Genomic DNA, 16617 nt, shown 5'->3' with positions numbered 1-16617 from the left:
TCATCCTCCTCAGTGACAGAAGCCTCTCTCTCTGTCTCACCCTCTGTCACGTACACGCTGTCAAAAAAAAAAACAGGAAAAGAAGAAACATAACATTTCAGACATAAACATCATGTACCTTCAGCGAGAATAGACGCCGTTTGATAGGTTGCTCAGATACCACTGATTTCCGTTTCAAGAAAATCTAAACCGTTTCTCATGCTGCGCATTACTCACACACACTTAAGAGGTGCATCAGGAGGCGTCTGTACAGCTTTCGGGATCTATTCACATAGTTCCAGCTGTGGTTCCAGTTTCTTATCACAGGAAGACCCAAGCGAAGAAATCTTTCCATTGATATCCAGTCATTCGGGTTGTCTTTAGTTCAGATATCAGGATACTCACTAGGAGCTCAATCTCTGTTTACCTTGGGTAAGGAATCATGCGGCATGAAGATATGCTTTACATGGTCTAAAGTGGAAGATCTCCTGCTTTGGAGCACTGACTTCAAACCTACTGAACACTTTTGGGATGAATGTGAATGCTGACGCCACTCCAGGCCTCCTCACCTCACCTACAACAGTATCAAATTAGTAACACCCTTGTGGCTGAATGAGCACAAATCTCCACAAGCACACTCCAAAATCTAGTGGAACATCTTCCCAAAAGAGTGGAGGTTATACCAAGAAATGGGGAAAATTCAGAATGAGATGTTTAAGAAACATGCACTGATATTATGGCCTTGTGTCCACAAAGCCCTTGTGTTCTTATACATTTAATTCAATTCACTTCAGTTCAATTCGATTCAGTTTTATGTGTATATTGCTTTTAAGAATGGTCATTGTCTAAAAGCAGCTTTACAGAAATAAACAGACTACGTATATAAAGTTTACATTTATAAATTGGTCTCTAAGTGTATCCCTAATGAACGAGCCAGTGGTGACAGTGGCAAGAAACATTTTGATATTTGGTGCCACCCAAATGAGGATAGGTTTACTTTTGAGTCTTGTCCCTCTCAAGGTTTCTTCCTGATGCCTTCTCAGGGAGTTTTTCCTTGTTTTTCTTGTATACATCTTTGTTTCGAGCCGACGTCCATTGTTGAAAATGCTTTACAAATATAAATGTATTGAATTAAATGTAACTTTTGTCGATATAGTATATGATAAATTGCTAAATGTTACTACTTTGCATTAAATATTAATATAACAATAGTTTCATGACTTTATCAATAATATCAAGTTTTAAAAAAAAATTTTGTGCATTAGAGAGTCCACCAAATGACTTTATAAGAGGGTAACCTATCGGTTTATTTTTTCACGCTGTGGTCGCCATGGTACCGAACATGATGCGCTTGTTTTTGATTGGCTCTTTGTTTTAGTTGTGACTCTGTCCTGCTATTTGTGTTTATCCTATTGTGTTCACCTGTTCTTTGTTACGCCTTGATGCATTTGTCTATGTATTGTATATCCTGCTGTTATTAAAAGCGATGAGACTCATTTCTTTTCCAAGAATCCTGTTTTTGTTGCACCTCCTGGTTTTGAACGAGTAAGAATAACAATTTTACCAAAGTTAAAGCCCATTCTTTTTTTAACACCATTTGTTGTGTTATACGTTCTGTATATGGCATTAGTCAGGGTTCGTTTCAGAAAACGTTCTCGTTGTTTGTGCGTTTTGTTCCATATTTGTGTGTGTGAGGGAGAACATGTGGGTGAGAATTTGAAAACAACAGAGTTGAAAGGATGGAAAGAAAAGCAGGAGGAGATCAGCAGGGGTGTGCCTCGTGTCCTTGCTCGTTGTTGGTCTGTTTGTTCTCGGGTGGATGAATGAATCTAATTTGATTTGAATTGCAGAATGGCTTTATCTAAATTGCTGATAAAGACGTTGCAGGGAAATGCAGATAACCTGCAGCTGTAGTTGTTTCTCTTCTGCTGTATATTCGGGATAGTTAAAATGGCTGATCTGGGAACTCGCTTGGCTGAATGGCATCCCTGAGGCACCAACACACAATCACATCTAAATAAGCTTCTTACTGAGATGCTGTGAGCTACACAGCTTATTACCGGGATGATGAGTGTGTGTGCACACGTGTGTGTGTGTGTGTGTGTGTGTGTGTGTGTGTGTGTTTGTGTGTGTGTGTGTGTGTGTGTGTGTTTGTGTGTGTGTGTGTGCCAGCATTTGCTCTAGTGTTTGTGAATGGCTCTTGACCCACACTTCACTTAGAATGTTCCATGTGGTGTGAAAGGTCCTAGACCTTATTATACAGTGGTGTGAATTGTCTTATTGTGCTCTAATGCAAACTACTTCCTTTGGGTACATTTTTCTTTGACTAGGTGTTTTAATTAAGGCACATTTCTGAGGAGGAAGATGTTAAATATTGAAGGTGTTGGAGGATCAGACTGAAGTTTGATTGTAATGAGTGTAGTATTGTTTAATCTTGTGAAACGTCCATAGAGCAGGTAAAACAAATAATGCCAAATGTTGTGTGGCAAAGAAATCTGAAAATGCAAACTCTTAACAAACAGCTAAAGTTACAGCTTTACATCTAAGCATGTACACTTCTTCCACTGAAATCATCATTTTAGCAGTTACACGTAATTGTGTGGAGTATCCATAAGCCAAGCCCTTGTGAAAGTTGTTTTGGAAATGATAAGACTTTAGAGCAAGTGGATGAAACCTTTTTTTTTTGTAAAGGAACCATTACCTTCTGATCAATTCTAAATAAAAGAATGTTCACAATGCTATGCCAATGATAATGTAATTGTTAATGTAACCTCTGGAAGATTCCTAAATACAGTGCTGTATTTTACTGCTTCGTTTGAGAAACTATTCTGTTTGGAGTAGTATATATTTCCTGAAACATATACAGGTTTATATATACAGGTGTTCTACCTGAATCAATCCACCTCTTAATACTATCATTATGACTCCACAAAATCAGAATAATCTTTTGCATGTATAAGGAATTTGTCATGCGGTGTTGCTGCTATAAAGATACGAAAAACTATAAAAACTAGGAAAAAAAGAATAATAATACAGTAAATAAACATAAATACATTAAATATACATTTCTTGCAGTGTATGTTAACTGAAGCAGTGCAAATCACAATAGAAGTGAGGCATGATCATTTTTCCAGAGTAATTCCAAGATGCAGGGTTGCAATATAGCTATAAAAACCATCAATATTATACAGAAATGGAAAACAGTCTCCTTTCACTGCAGCCACAGCTGCACCTGATACATCAGCTCTAGTAGAAGCATCAATATTAACCTCATAAAATGTTTTTATGTACATATTTGTGTATTTTTCTGTATACACACACACTATTTATATATATATACCAACCCCAGACCAAGACAGACTTAAATAAAACCTATGAGTCTTGTGCAAAAGCTCAACAGTGTCCTTTTAAATATTCTCTTTTTTCTCATTCAGAGGAGTTAATAAATCTACTCTCGCGTCCATCCCTGTGTTCACCAAATACACCAAATAATATCTATATACTGTATCTCCTCTACAAAATGGAACAGTCCTTATTGAAAATAAATTGCCTGCACTATTGATTTGTTTCTTCTGTTTCTCTTTTAATACAGAGCCAAGAAGAAAGCCAAGCCTCTGAACCTGAAGATCCACAGCAGCGTAGCGGGCAGCTGTGAGAACCTCCCAACTCAGAGATCTCCTCTCCACTCGGATCATTCGCTCCGCTCCTTTTTCTTCCCGAGCCTCGTGCCCTCCACGCCACCGGTGCATGCAGAAACCCCTTCGGCCAGTACGTAAAAAAACCTAGGCTTTTTCCAACACCCACTATCATATCATGCTAGATTAGACAGAGCACATGATTAACAGGAAAACTCGATTGGTTCTGAGTTAGTGGAAAGAACAAGTCCTAAAAAAAAATTTGTAGTCAATAGTTTGGCAGTGTTTAATGTTTTGGCTAAACCAAATATTGTTTTAGTGATACCTTATAGCCCATATAAGACTCAACTACACATTTATTAGATTATAGTATATATATTGTACAGGTACACAGCAACAAAATGCAGTTTGGCATCTACCAGAAGTGCAAAATGTAGCAATCGTGCAAATAGTGCAGATAAATATGTAGCATATGTACAGCATGTAATATATATATATATATATATATATATATATATATATATATATATATATATATATATATATATATATATATATATATAAAATAAAGTCTATAGCAGTGCAGAGATTTGTGGACATGGTTAAGAAGTACAGCTAAATGGTTTTAAGGCTATGGCATTGAAAAAATATCATATTATATATATAATGAATGGACATCTGGTACCACCCAGATGAGGATAGGGTTCAATTAAAGAAAAAACGCAATATACCAAAGCAGAACAAAGCAGTTCAGAATCAATATTTGTCTAATAACATGACAAAAACAATAGAAGGTAAATAAACTACGACCTACTCGCCAGAAATGCAGACTCATAATAAGCAGCGCTCCTCAGAGGCTGTAATCCAGTAGTACGGCTCGTATTCACTGGTCTGAAAGTGAAGAACAAACCCTTTCCCGGGCTGAGACACGCTAGCTAGCTTCAGGGTTGGCCAACCTCCTCACAATGTCTAGCTTTTCTGAAAAATAGATTTTTAAGTATGTCTGAGACCAAATTAATTTTCTTCCTCCGTAGGCATAAAAAAAAATTCTGACTCTGATGTATTAATGTGTGCAGAGCTACAGACAGTCGAACTTGGCTGCAAAAGTTTCCCTCTGACCAACCAGTCAGAGGACGGAAAACGCTAATGCTTTTCTGGGCCAGTTAACCTGATTGGTTAAAAAAACAGACTTATTTCTAATAGAGACTAAGGTAAAAAAGCCAGCAGTGCTGACTTTGAAGGCCCTGGGTAGATTAGATTGACATGGCAGCACATAAAGGCTGAAATCTGATTGGACAAAAAATCTAACATCCACATACACGTACTGGAAGCAGTGCAGCCGAGAGAAACGCTACGAAATGAAGAGAATAAACTGTTGGGAATAAATTAATACAATTTCATTTAACAAATATTTGAATTTAGGTTGTAAATGTAGGTCAGTGTTTCGCAGTGTTTAGGCCAGCAGAGAAGGCTTTGCTGGCCCTGAACGCCCACCACTGAGTTCTATACAAATAAAACATTATGTTTTATATAACTATTATGTAACTATTATATGAATTAAAATGAATTAAACTTCAAGGTATTATATCCAATAAAAAAAAGCATGTTCTAAATCATAAATGGTTATGTAAAAGGAACTCTTACCATTTATACTAAAGCCTTGACCAGCATCCTCATAGATATATTTTAAAATCCACAGGTCTGAGCTTGTCATTGTTATTCCTAACAGTGTTAACTCTTACATATGATGATGTATCCCATGCTGACGCATTTGGCCTCCTATTTATTCATAGCGCAAGGTTCTCAATTAAGATGCCAAATGGCAGGTCACATCTTGTGTCCCATAATGCCAGGCTTCAGCGTGGACGCGCATATGGTTAAAGCGGAAGCTAGAGCGCAAACGGCCCCCTGGAGACGGGCTGTTAGAGTCATAACAAGGCAGTGTGCAGGGGTGTGAGTGGACTTCTGGATTCACGTTGTCCTGCAGATGTATTCTTCTTCCAGAGTTTTGACTGATTGCGTCTCGGTGTTTCTTTGGCCTTCGAGTAGATGATCTGAATCCAATTAGCTGAAGTTTCAATGTGTGCGGCCAGGTGTGTTTGGTCAAAGCCATTACAAGTTTGTAAGACACACACGCACATACATTTGATATATATTGATTTTCGGCAAACATACCGCAGTGGCAAGAAAACGTTTATTGAACTTTAAGATGCATTTGGTTTAGCTACTTTCAGTTGCATTTTAGTTCAGATTATAGAAGACTTCAGTGTAGTGTGGTTTCTAGAAGGAGGTAGCATCTAGGAGATGGAGAAAGTGCAGAACACAACTGCATAAAACCTAGTGGAAAAATAGTGGGAAATTTTTTTACATGTGCATCCTGTTTCCACTGATCATCCTTGAGATGTTTCTACAGCTTGATTGGAGTTCACCTGTGGTAAATTTAGTTGATTTGGACATGATTTGGGAAGGAACACATTTGTCTATAGAAGATCCCACAGTTATCAGTGCATGTCAGAGCACAAACCAAGCCATGAAGTCCAAGAATTGTCTGTAGACCTCCGAGACAGGATTGTATCGAGGCACAGATCTGTGGAAGGGAACAGAAATATTTCTGCAGCATTAAAGCTCCCAATGACAGTGGCCTCCATCATAAATAGAAGAAGTTTGGAACCACCAGGACTCTTACTAAAGCGGAGCCGCCCGGTCAAACTGACCACCAAGAACCCGATTGCCATTTTGAAAGAGCTTCATTGTTTCTCTGTAAAGAGAGGAGAACCTTCCAGAAGAACAACCATCTCTGGAGCACTTCAATAATTAGACCTCTGTAGTAGAGTGGTCTGATTGAAACCACAGAAAAAGGCCAAATTTTGCCAAGAGGCACCTGAAGGACTCTCAGACCAGATAGGTGTGCCAGCCTTGTAGCATCACACTTAAAAAGACTTGAGGCTGTAATTGGTGCCAAAGGTGCTTCAACAAAGTATTTAGCAAAGACTGTGAATACTTATGTACGTAAAAAAATATTTTTTACATTTGCAAAGATTTCAAACTAATTTCTTTCATGTTGCAGTAATGGGAATTTCTTTGTAGAATTTGAAGGTAAATATTGAATTTAATCTATTTTTAAATAAAGCTGCAATATAACAAAATGTGGAAAAAAGTGAAGCCTTGTGAATAATTTCCAGATGCACTGTAATCCTAAGCAAAGGTAAAAAAACAGGCATTCATTCTTAAAACAGTGCAATCCATAAAAAAGACATTAAGAGTCAAAACCAGGGACCACTACAAACATACAAACTGGATCAGAGCTTGGACTAAAAGGAAAAGGTCCAGCTTGTCAAAACTGAGGTTTGAAAACCCGAGTTTCTGAATAGGAATTTAGAGCCTTAATTCAAAGAGTAACCACTTAGCAAGGAATTGCATAAGACTTCCAAAGAGACCTTGACCCAAATTGTTATAACCAGACAGTTATTGGAACTAAACATGAAACAGGTGATCACATTAACTCAATCACAGTGGCGATTACCTACTCAAAGTTGCTTAAGGAAGACCAAAAACAAGTGACAGGACATGGGTGCCCAAGGCTCACTAATGTGCATGAGGAGTGAAAGCTAGCATCGGTACAGAAGAGCTACTGTATTACAAGTTGCTAAAAAAGAGGATTTTAAGGATCTTCTTCTGAAGAATCGAAACCCAATCTTCGGATCTCTTGCGCTGTCCATGCCCAATGAGATTTGACAACAACATTTTAACCTTCCCAATGTTAGGCAGGTGGATGTAATGATAAAGGCTGGCCAGTGTCATTGAGTCAGCTTTCCTTTTATGAATTGGATAATCATGTCATATAAATATAATGAGGATGGCCTCAGTGCTGGCTGGTCAAGGAAACAGAACATTGGGGATTTCAACACATCTTTAACTTTAATGAGTGTATTTTGTTGTGGTCTCGAAAACCCTGACAGATGTCTTTCTGGCTAAGTTCTGGCAAAACAAAGAAAGAAAATTGAAGTTAGGTTTTTCTGCAAATAATATACTTTTGAAACCTCAATTTTAAAGCCTATAAATATATTTCCATAAATAAATATGCTTTCCAAACTTGAATTTGCTTTCTTCCTGAAGCTAATTTAACAAACAGATTGGAAAAACACCATTGGAAAAGTTTTCTCAGGATCTCAGGATTTTCCCAGGATTTATACAACCCTTCATTTGCTGGAGTTCTCAGCTCTATCGCACCTATTAAACATCGAGATTAAATAGCGATAAATAGTGAGCCTGCTTCTAATGCTGACAATGCAAAAAAAGATAGCGTAAATTGCATCAGAAGCAAAAAAACGCATGTTGCGATAAAATACAGCTCCGCAAATGAAACCCAATTTGTGCTGAATCTATACGGTTTAGAATTTCTTCAAAATAGAAAACTTCTGTAGCCAGAAGTGTTGCTGAGAAGTTTTCTGTAGCCAGTTGTGTGGAGTTTGTTTAGACTAATCAGACCTAACCAAGCATGTAATGAGTTAAAGGTGTGTCTGATTATGTTGCTCAGTGATTTAATAAAACTTTCTCTGCACCAATTATACATTGTTCCTCTGGGGGTTCTACTACAGTACATGTTTTTACTTTAGTCTATTATCCATCAAGTGCAGTAATGACGTTTATGACTTCCGGATGAGACGAATTCCACCAGAGCTTTTTTCTATTTTTTTTCCAGAGCTCTTTTACCAAAAGGCAGTGATTGAGATGAATTTCTGATAAGTGAGTGGCTTTGAGGCAGATGAGTAATTTCCCTGGGATGGAGCAGTATCCGTAATGGCATTAGGCGAGCTTCTGGGTTGGGATGCTGTGGTATTAAACAGGCCTTTCGGCATGTCATTAGACCTCGCATCAACTCTTCTGCTTACGGAACGATATCAGATTAGCTCGTTGACGCTGTGCTGATGCTCACATGCAGTCTGGAGTCAGAAAGAAAATTCGGTTCTTCAGGCTAATCATAACTAAGAAAACCATAACAGAAGAAACGAAGAAATGTGAGGGTCAAATGTCAGGTCAATTCACTGTTAAAACAAAAGGAGCAAGTAAGTTTATATGTAAGTAAGTGAATATGTACACCATGTATATGCATAAAAAACAGGTCCCACATATTTCGCCAATATTGCAAGTGATTGCCATTTGAGAATTATTTTTGGTTTCTCAATGAACCTTTCAATAAATAAAGACGTGTAGAACCACTTTTCTTCTTAATACCATAAGGAACCTATTATGGTCCTACAAAGGCCTGAACCTATTATGGTCCCACAGTAGTTAGAACCTAAATATTATTAACATTTTGCAACATTTGGCAGTAATTTTTTTATATTTATTTATTAAATCGGTGAAGACCTATCTCTTCCTGAAACACATAATTTAGTACTTTTCCAGGTTTGCTTGGTCTTTTATAAAAATAAAAAAACCTTGTAGGCTGATTTATCTTAAGTATGCAATCTAGCGTATCAGTGTAGATTTTTTCATTGATTAAAACTCAAACACGTCGCTCTGGACAATGGCGTCTGCTAAATGCCATTAATTTAAATGTGAATTAAACAGTCATACATACAGTTTTGTTCCAACCAAATCAGTCCAGTTTAGTAAACTGCTTTACATGAGATTGTATATGATCAGATGTGAGATTACAAGTATGAAGAACCTGTCTTTAGTCCAAAGAACTTTTTCACATGGTTCCACAGGGTTTCACTGATGTTAAATGATGAAAACCATACTTCTTTATTTTGAGTGTGTTACCCTCATACTGATTAGTCAGATCTAATTCTAATGACAAACTTATTCACAGCTACAGACTACAAGGACTTTGGTTTATTCAGCTTTCCGCAAAGTAGAGCATCATACTCAGATGCTTCTGTCTCAGTCTGTGAGTATCCTGTTTGCCACATTTGTTCTTAACCCATTTGGGTACTTTTTTGTTCTCGATTCTATCCTTCCTACGTCATAATGTTTGTTCATCACCTTACTATTTTTCCTGTTTACCTATTCTGGGCTTGCCTGCAGATTCTCTGCTTTTTGTCCACATTTCTCTAGCATTCATTACACTATGACACAACACTTACTCTTGTTCTTACATGATCTCCAGTCATTTGAAAACCTGATATTTCTGTATATACGCATAAGGAAATATTTATTACACCAAAGTTGGAAGTAATGTGCCGGCTTAAACCACATTACTGAGAGCAAATAGCATTAACATTGGATGTGAACTGCATTACAGTCCAGTTGAATCAAGCTCCAGACTATTTTCAAGATTCAAGATTCAATTTCAAGAGTTAATTTCAGTGAAATGAAAACCTGATTGGCTGCTCAGAAAATTGTGCATCAAATATTATATATTTATTATATATAATATATTTAGATATAATATAAAGATAAAGTTTTAGTTAAAAATAGGATTAATGATTAAATCTGTAAAAATGGCTGTATACATTGCACTAGAATACATTTTCTTGGGGGTCTGAAATCTCTTGACTGATCCTGAGTTTTAGAAACGTTCGTTCAAACACCGTGAAGCGTACCTAGCACTCTGGGTAAACGGAAGTGCGAAAATGTTTCAAAAACAACCTAGTTTGTGTCAGCAGAATGAAACAAGACAGTGGGCTGCTTTTGTGTTTGGTCCCCAGGCTTTGAGCTTGTGATTTAGAGAAATCCACCATGAGCCAATAGCTTTGATAAATAGAAACCAAATGGGACGAATAGAGCACCTCCTGAGGGGAAAAAAAACAAGGTGTGCTGAGAGCCGTGAACGATACGCAGTAAAAAACTAAAGAAACTGTAACTGTTTAGTACCTTTTCTTCTAAAAACTTCTAAGGACACTTCAGTGAGCTTAATGGAAGGAGAGGCAGGTCTTAAGTGTGTGGTTTTCAAAGTTATAATTTTCTTGTAAATTATGTATTATGTATGTACACATTCCTTTTAAAGCCTTTGTTGTATTTTAGATCGCTTTTAGCTTGCAGGTAAAAAGAGGAATTTACTTTAATCCAGTCGGAAGTCACTGTGTAATCAAATAAAAAAAGAAACGCTGCTTTGTACTCATATCTACAGTACAAACCGGTTCGTTTAAAGTCTTAGAACCCACTCATCCTTCAGTTGCATGATTCTGCTGTGGCGAGCTGTGATTTGTTTAACAAAATGCTACTTATTTATTCAATTTAAAAGTGTTAAACTCATTTGAGAATAAAACATGTGCTGGGGTATTGGGGGACGCAAAAAAAATAAATAAATACACCACACGTTTCGAACCATACAGTTGGTTAGGCTTTGGTCTTTTTTTTTTTACACTGATTACAGAATATAAATGAAAATTTGTTTATACAAAAATCATATTTGAACAAACACAGCAATATTTACCACAGTAAATTCATTATTTATTGCTCCTCCAGTAAACACTGTTAAAAAAGTGCAATTATTCTGACTTTGAAAGTTTTTCTTCTGACATACAGTAACTTGGCTCTTTTCAGACCGGGGTGATGATCTGGACAAAAAACAGCCAAAAAAAACCCCAATAATGCTATTTTTATGTTTCATTTATGCAAAGCAACTTGACCTTTTTACCATGCTAGTGTGTCCCTGGTTAAATTATGCATGATTCATCAGTATCGGCGGTTTAAAAGGCCAGATTCTTTTTTTTTTTTTTTTTTTTTTTTTTCATATTTTTTTAAAACCGAATGATTTTCTCATTCTTTCCTTGCTTTTCTTTTCGTTTTTTTCTGGGCTGTTTTTGGATCGTCTCAATATAAATGGATGTAAAAAAAAAAAACATGTAGGCGTAATTCCTTCATAAAGAATGATGCGGGGTGGAATAAGTAACTTAAAGTCACGACATACTGACATAATTCAAATTTTTTATTCGTCTCAACTTTTTTCCGGAAAAAACAGCACCTACAGGGTTGTCATAGAAACAAGCGAGTGAAGGACGTGTGTTTTTACTGCTGTGGGTAAAAAAGTAGGATTGTGCCTCTTGGGCTTCTTATGTTTGATCGATCTCAGTAGGATGGGAAGCGAGAGCACCTGATCGTCCATGAAATCCCTGAGTGCTGAGCCTACATTCTTTTCTCTAACACAAGGAATGCATGGACCATATCTCTCTGCCTTCTCATAGACCCTTATGTCCACTGCATCACTGTCCAGCGGTCCCAAGGCAGCCAGTAATTAGAAAAGGAAAAGGCTGTGGTATAAAACTCATTTAGGTGGTGAGTGTATTTACTAATGAAGTGATGAACCGCAGATGTTTACGTTCATAAGGAAATCCCAGATGGACTGATGTCCGGTCAAGAACTGTTCTGCTTGCTTTATTCTCTCCAAACATTTCCTGTTTCTTCACGTCAGTGTGTGATTCTCTCATTTAACTGCTTCTTGGCAGGAGGGAGCATCAGCCACTCTGCTTCATGACATCCCGCAGCCTAGTACCGATTTAAACAGATGTACTGTAATGTGATTTAGGGAAAACCTTCCAGAAATTCTAAAGTAAACTCCACTTTCCCAACATGCTACGAAAGCCCAGGTTTGCCAGAATGAGTCCTGAACTAGATAACAGAAGCAATTCTAGCTAAGACAAGCCTTTTCTAATGTTTGGGATGGATAAATCAGGATATCCAGCACTGTACATTAGTTTTGATTTGTTTTTTAAATCTTTGGCTGCATCACTGAAAGAACAGTTAGTTTAGAACTACAAAAATAACCTTTATTGAGCCATAAATCATAGTTTTCAACTATGTACACAGACATTAAAACAAGAAGTGTGGGGAGTGAATTTGTGCCTTTATAGAAAGAGGAATAACAGTTAGGCATGTGGAAGCACAAGAAAGTCATTACATGTATCACATTCTGACAGTGAAGCAAAGCTTTACAGGTTCTTACACTGTAAGTCCAGTCTCAGTTAAAATGTTATGCATTGTTCCTGTCAATCCATTGAAAAAGGTGTTGGCTATGTGCCTCTAAGTCCCACTGAAAGAGGTGTGGCCGATATGATTGTCAGTCTCAGTGAAAGAAATATCTATTGTGCCTGTCAGGCCAGTGAAAGAGGTTTTTTCATATTGCCTGTCGGTCTTAGTGAAAGATTTATCCATTGTGCCTGTCAGGCTAGTGATAGTTATCCTTCGTACTTGTCAGGCCAATGGAAGAGGTATCCATTGTGCCTGTCAGGTGAGTGAAAAAGGTAATGCCTATGTAAATGAGTTCTACTAAAAGAGGTGTGGCCAATATGCTTGTCAATGAAAGAAGTATCCATTGTGCCTGTCAGGCTAGTGAATAGGGTAATGCCTATGTGCCTATGAGTTTTACTAAAAGAGGTGTGGCCAATGTGCTTTTCAATGGAAAAAAGTGTCCATCGTGCCTGTCAGGCCAGTGGAAAAGGTATCCATTGTGCCTATCAGGCCAGTGAAAAAGGTATCTATCTTGTCCGTCAGGCCAGTGAAAGAGGTATCCATCGTTCCCGTCAGGCTAGTAAAAGAGGTATTGCCTCTGGGTCTGTCACTCAAAAATAAAGAATACACAGCTTTTGTCTTTCCTACTCCCACTAAAGGAGGTATGCATATGTGCCTATAAGTAAAAAATGAAAGATTTAGCGGTGTGGTGACTTTGTAGTGACTTCACTATAATCTAAAGTGTACTGTGAAGTGTTCTGTCTGAAAAAAGAGATACACACCTCAGGTAATTGCAACCTTTTAAGATTTATTTTCATATATTTTTATAACTTTCGTAGAGTAAGCCTTTAGGATCTAGAATCAGCCTCCTCGTGTCTTTTATTCCCGCAAAAAAAACTAAACAATGAAAGCTCGTTGTAATTGTGAACTCTGACCTCGGCTTGCGATGTACTCAGGCTGTCGTCATTGCTACATATTCTGGGCCAGTGGAGCAGAACTTCAAGGTCACAGGAGAAATCGCTAACCGCCATAAATTTGTCAAACGCACAGGAGATACACAAGGCTAAAAAAATGTGAGACAAACACACCAAAGCACAGAGCAGAGAACACACTGGATATAATAAAAGTTGGAAATCCGAATGCTTGGGAAGTTTTGCTTATAGTACTGTAGGTATATTTAAATGCACACACTTGCTGAACCCGGATTATGTAAGAGCATAAGTTATACAGGATGTCTTTGGATGCAGTAGAACGAAATTTTCTTTTCACTCAAACCATGAATATATGCTTTACATGGGTTGGAATGGAAGATGTTGAGTGCCTGCTATGGAGCTCAGACCTCAAATGTATGGAACAACTTTGGGATGAATTATAACACTGATTGCACCCCAGGCTTCCATGGAGGGACAAACCCTAGACTAAGGTTTTAGACTAATGCCCCAGATGAAAGCCCTTGTGGCTAAATAAGCACAAATCTCCTCTACAAGCATACTCTATAATCTAGTGGAACATCTTCAGATTTTGAGCTTTTTATAACAGTATGGGATTATGCAAAAAGCACATAGAATCTTATGATGGTCAGGTGTCTACAAACTTTGGTATATATATATATATATATATATATATATAGACACCATCATAAGATTCTATGTGCTTTTTGCATAATCCCATACTGTTATAAAAAGTTATATACCAAAAAACACCCATATAATACAAAATCCATAAAATCACACACACACACACATATATATATATATATATATATATATATATATATATATATATATGTTCTGTTCTGTTCTGTTCTGTTCTGTTTCTAATCCAGTTTTTATTCCTTTGTGGTTGAACGTTATGTGTCATCACTCCACAGCCTTCAGGCTGTTAATCAAAAAGAAATGACCTATAATTGGACCAGGGACTGTCTTTCTATTGGATGAATGTCCTTTTGAACGAGCATGGCTGCAGGGCACAAATATGATTATTGTCTAACTGGCCTCTATTCAGATATGATTGGGTTTCCTCTGTTTGAGCAATGACAGCACACAGCATATTATAATAATTCTCTCTAATTGTCGCCTGTTTATGTAACGCTGCATTCTTGCGTGAGAGAACGAAGCTGATGGCTCTAAAGGGTTCTCATTCTTCTCTGTGTTATTCTTGTTTTTTGTTTTTGTTCTTCTTTAGAAAGCTCTGATTGAATGTTTTGATAATTAACAGCTTTATTTTGTGTTGATTAGTGATGCAAAGTTGATGATGAGGATGCTGATTTGAAAGCATTCCTTGCTCGCATTTTATATGTTTTTTTTGGGGGGCTTTATCCTTGAAATGCCATTTTGTGTACAACATTTTTGATCGTGTTCTCATTAAAGATCTATGTTTACAATTAAACTTTGAGGAAATATTTTCTTTATTTCAACTAAATTGGTCTTGTTTTTCTCTGTCTTTTTCCTCCAGATACTCTATCAGTTCCTCGCTGGTCCCCTCAGATCCCACGAAGAGACCTGGGCAACTCTATTAAACACAGGTAACTTGTTTGCCTCCGAATGATCAACATGTCAAATATAAAATGTGGTGCAATGAGTAGATTCTTTTTAGAAATATTGCTTTTTCAGTTACAGTCGCAATCGTTTATAAGACTGTGGTGAGACCTGAGATGTTGTATGGATTAGAGACAGTGGTATTAAGTAAAAGACAGGAGGTGGAGCTGGAGGTAGCAGAGCTGAAGATGTGGAGGTTTTCGTTGGGAGTGACGACGATAGACAGGATTAGAAATGAGTTTATTAGAGAGACAGGACCTGTAGGACGTTTTGGAGACAAGGTGAGGGAGTTGAGATTGAGATGGTTTGTACATGTGCAGAGGAGAGACATGGGGTATATCAGTAGGAGAATGCTGAGGATGGAGCAGGAAGGAGGAAAAGAGGAAGACCAATGAGAAGGTTTATGAAAGTGGTGAGGGAAGACATGCAGGTAGCTGGTTTGAAAGAGACAGATGTAGAGGACAGAGTAGTGTGGAGATGGATGATCCACTGTGGCGACCCCTAATGGGAGAAGCTAAAAAAAGAAGAAAAAAAAGAAGAGTTAGTCACAATACGTAATGACTCAATGCTGTTTTATTAAGTAATTGAACTATAATGAAGTTTGTCTTTCTCTGTTTTTTCATATGGTTTTCTATGTTTTGCCTGAAAACCACATGGTGCGTTTGATCTATATTGACTCAAATTTTACTGATTTTCTTGGAAGCCGTAACAGGTATCAGTATTTTAATAGGGGTCTTAATATTTCCCAGCGACTACCCAAAGTCTCAATTTTTTTAATTGACCTTAATGTCTGTGTAGACACAGTCCCAGGTCTGGCAGATTAAATTTCTGTTTGGAAAGATGAATCACATGGCTGGGCAGATGAATCACATGGCTGGGCAGATGAAGCACGCAGCTGGACAGATGAAACCCAGGGCTGGACAAATGAAACCGAGGGCTGGGCAGATGAAGCCCATGGCTGGACAGATGAAGCCAAGGGATGGGCAGATTAATAACATGACTAGGCAGTTGAAGCTTATGGCTGGAGAGATGAAGCCCAAGGCTTGTCATATTATTTATCATGGCAAGGCAGTTGAATCTCAGGGCTGGACAGATGAAGCCTACCAGCAAACTGTGAAACACTATTCTGTGCATACTTTATCAATTCTTTGCAGAAAAAGACGACCCCCTGTTCTGCACAAATTAAAGTTTGCTCCACCTCACACTGCAGAGCTTTTGTTAGATACCAACTACTGTGAATGAATAGTGCCTGTAGGTTGAAGTGTACACGCTCTATTAATGCTGAAATATAGCATTTATGATTTGTGCCATAATTGTGCATGATAAATGTGTATCTGTGTGTGTGTGTGTGTGTGTGTGTGTGTGTGTGTGTGTGTGGTGGACTGGTTAAAAATGTCAGACCAATTAAGACGAGTGCTTGTCGGCCTGCCTCAAGCGTCTGTGTATGGACTGAATCGTCACAAATCTCACAAATGCCACTGACTGGGAAGAGAACAACTTCTCTTTTTTTGAAAAGCTTCTGTACTGAAGAAAACTATGAGGGATTTTGGCTGTAATAAAAATGTATG

The 16617-nt window shown here is 37.7% G+C and overlaps 1 protein-coding gene across 1 annotated transcript in view; it reads left to right on the top strand.

The window, feature by feature from the left end:
- ksr2 (kinase suppressor of ras 2) overlaps window positions 1–16617 on the top strand; it is a 104590-nt gene that overhangs the window by 43409 nt on the left and 44564 nt on the right. Inside the window, 2 exon segments of the mRNA XM_046842066.1 lie at window positions 3572–3747; window positions 14967–15036. Coding sequence (XP_046698022.1) covers window positions 3572–3747; window positions 14967–15036 — 246 coding nt within the window.

Source organism: Silurus meridionalis, chromosome 27 (genome assembly GCF_014805685.1).
Source record: "Silurus meridionalis isolate SWU-2019-XX chromosome 27, ASM1480568v1, whole genome shotgun sequence".
NCBI classification, from domain to species: domain Eukaryota; kingdom Metazoa; phylum Chordata; class Actinopteri; order Siluriformes; family Siluridae; genus Silurus; species Silurus meridionalis.
The sequence above is the reverse complement of the archived record's forward strand: the minus strand, read 5'-3'. Positions and strand labels throughout refer to the sequence as shown.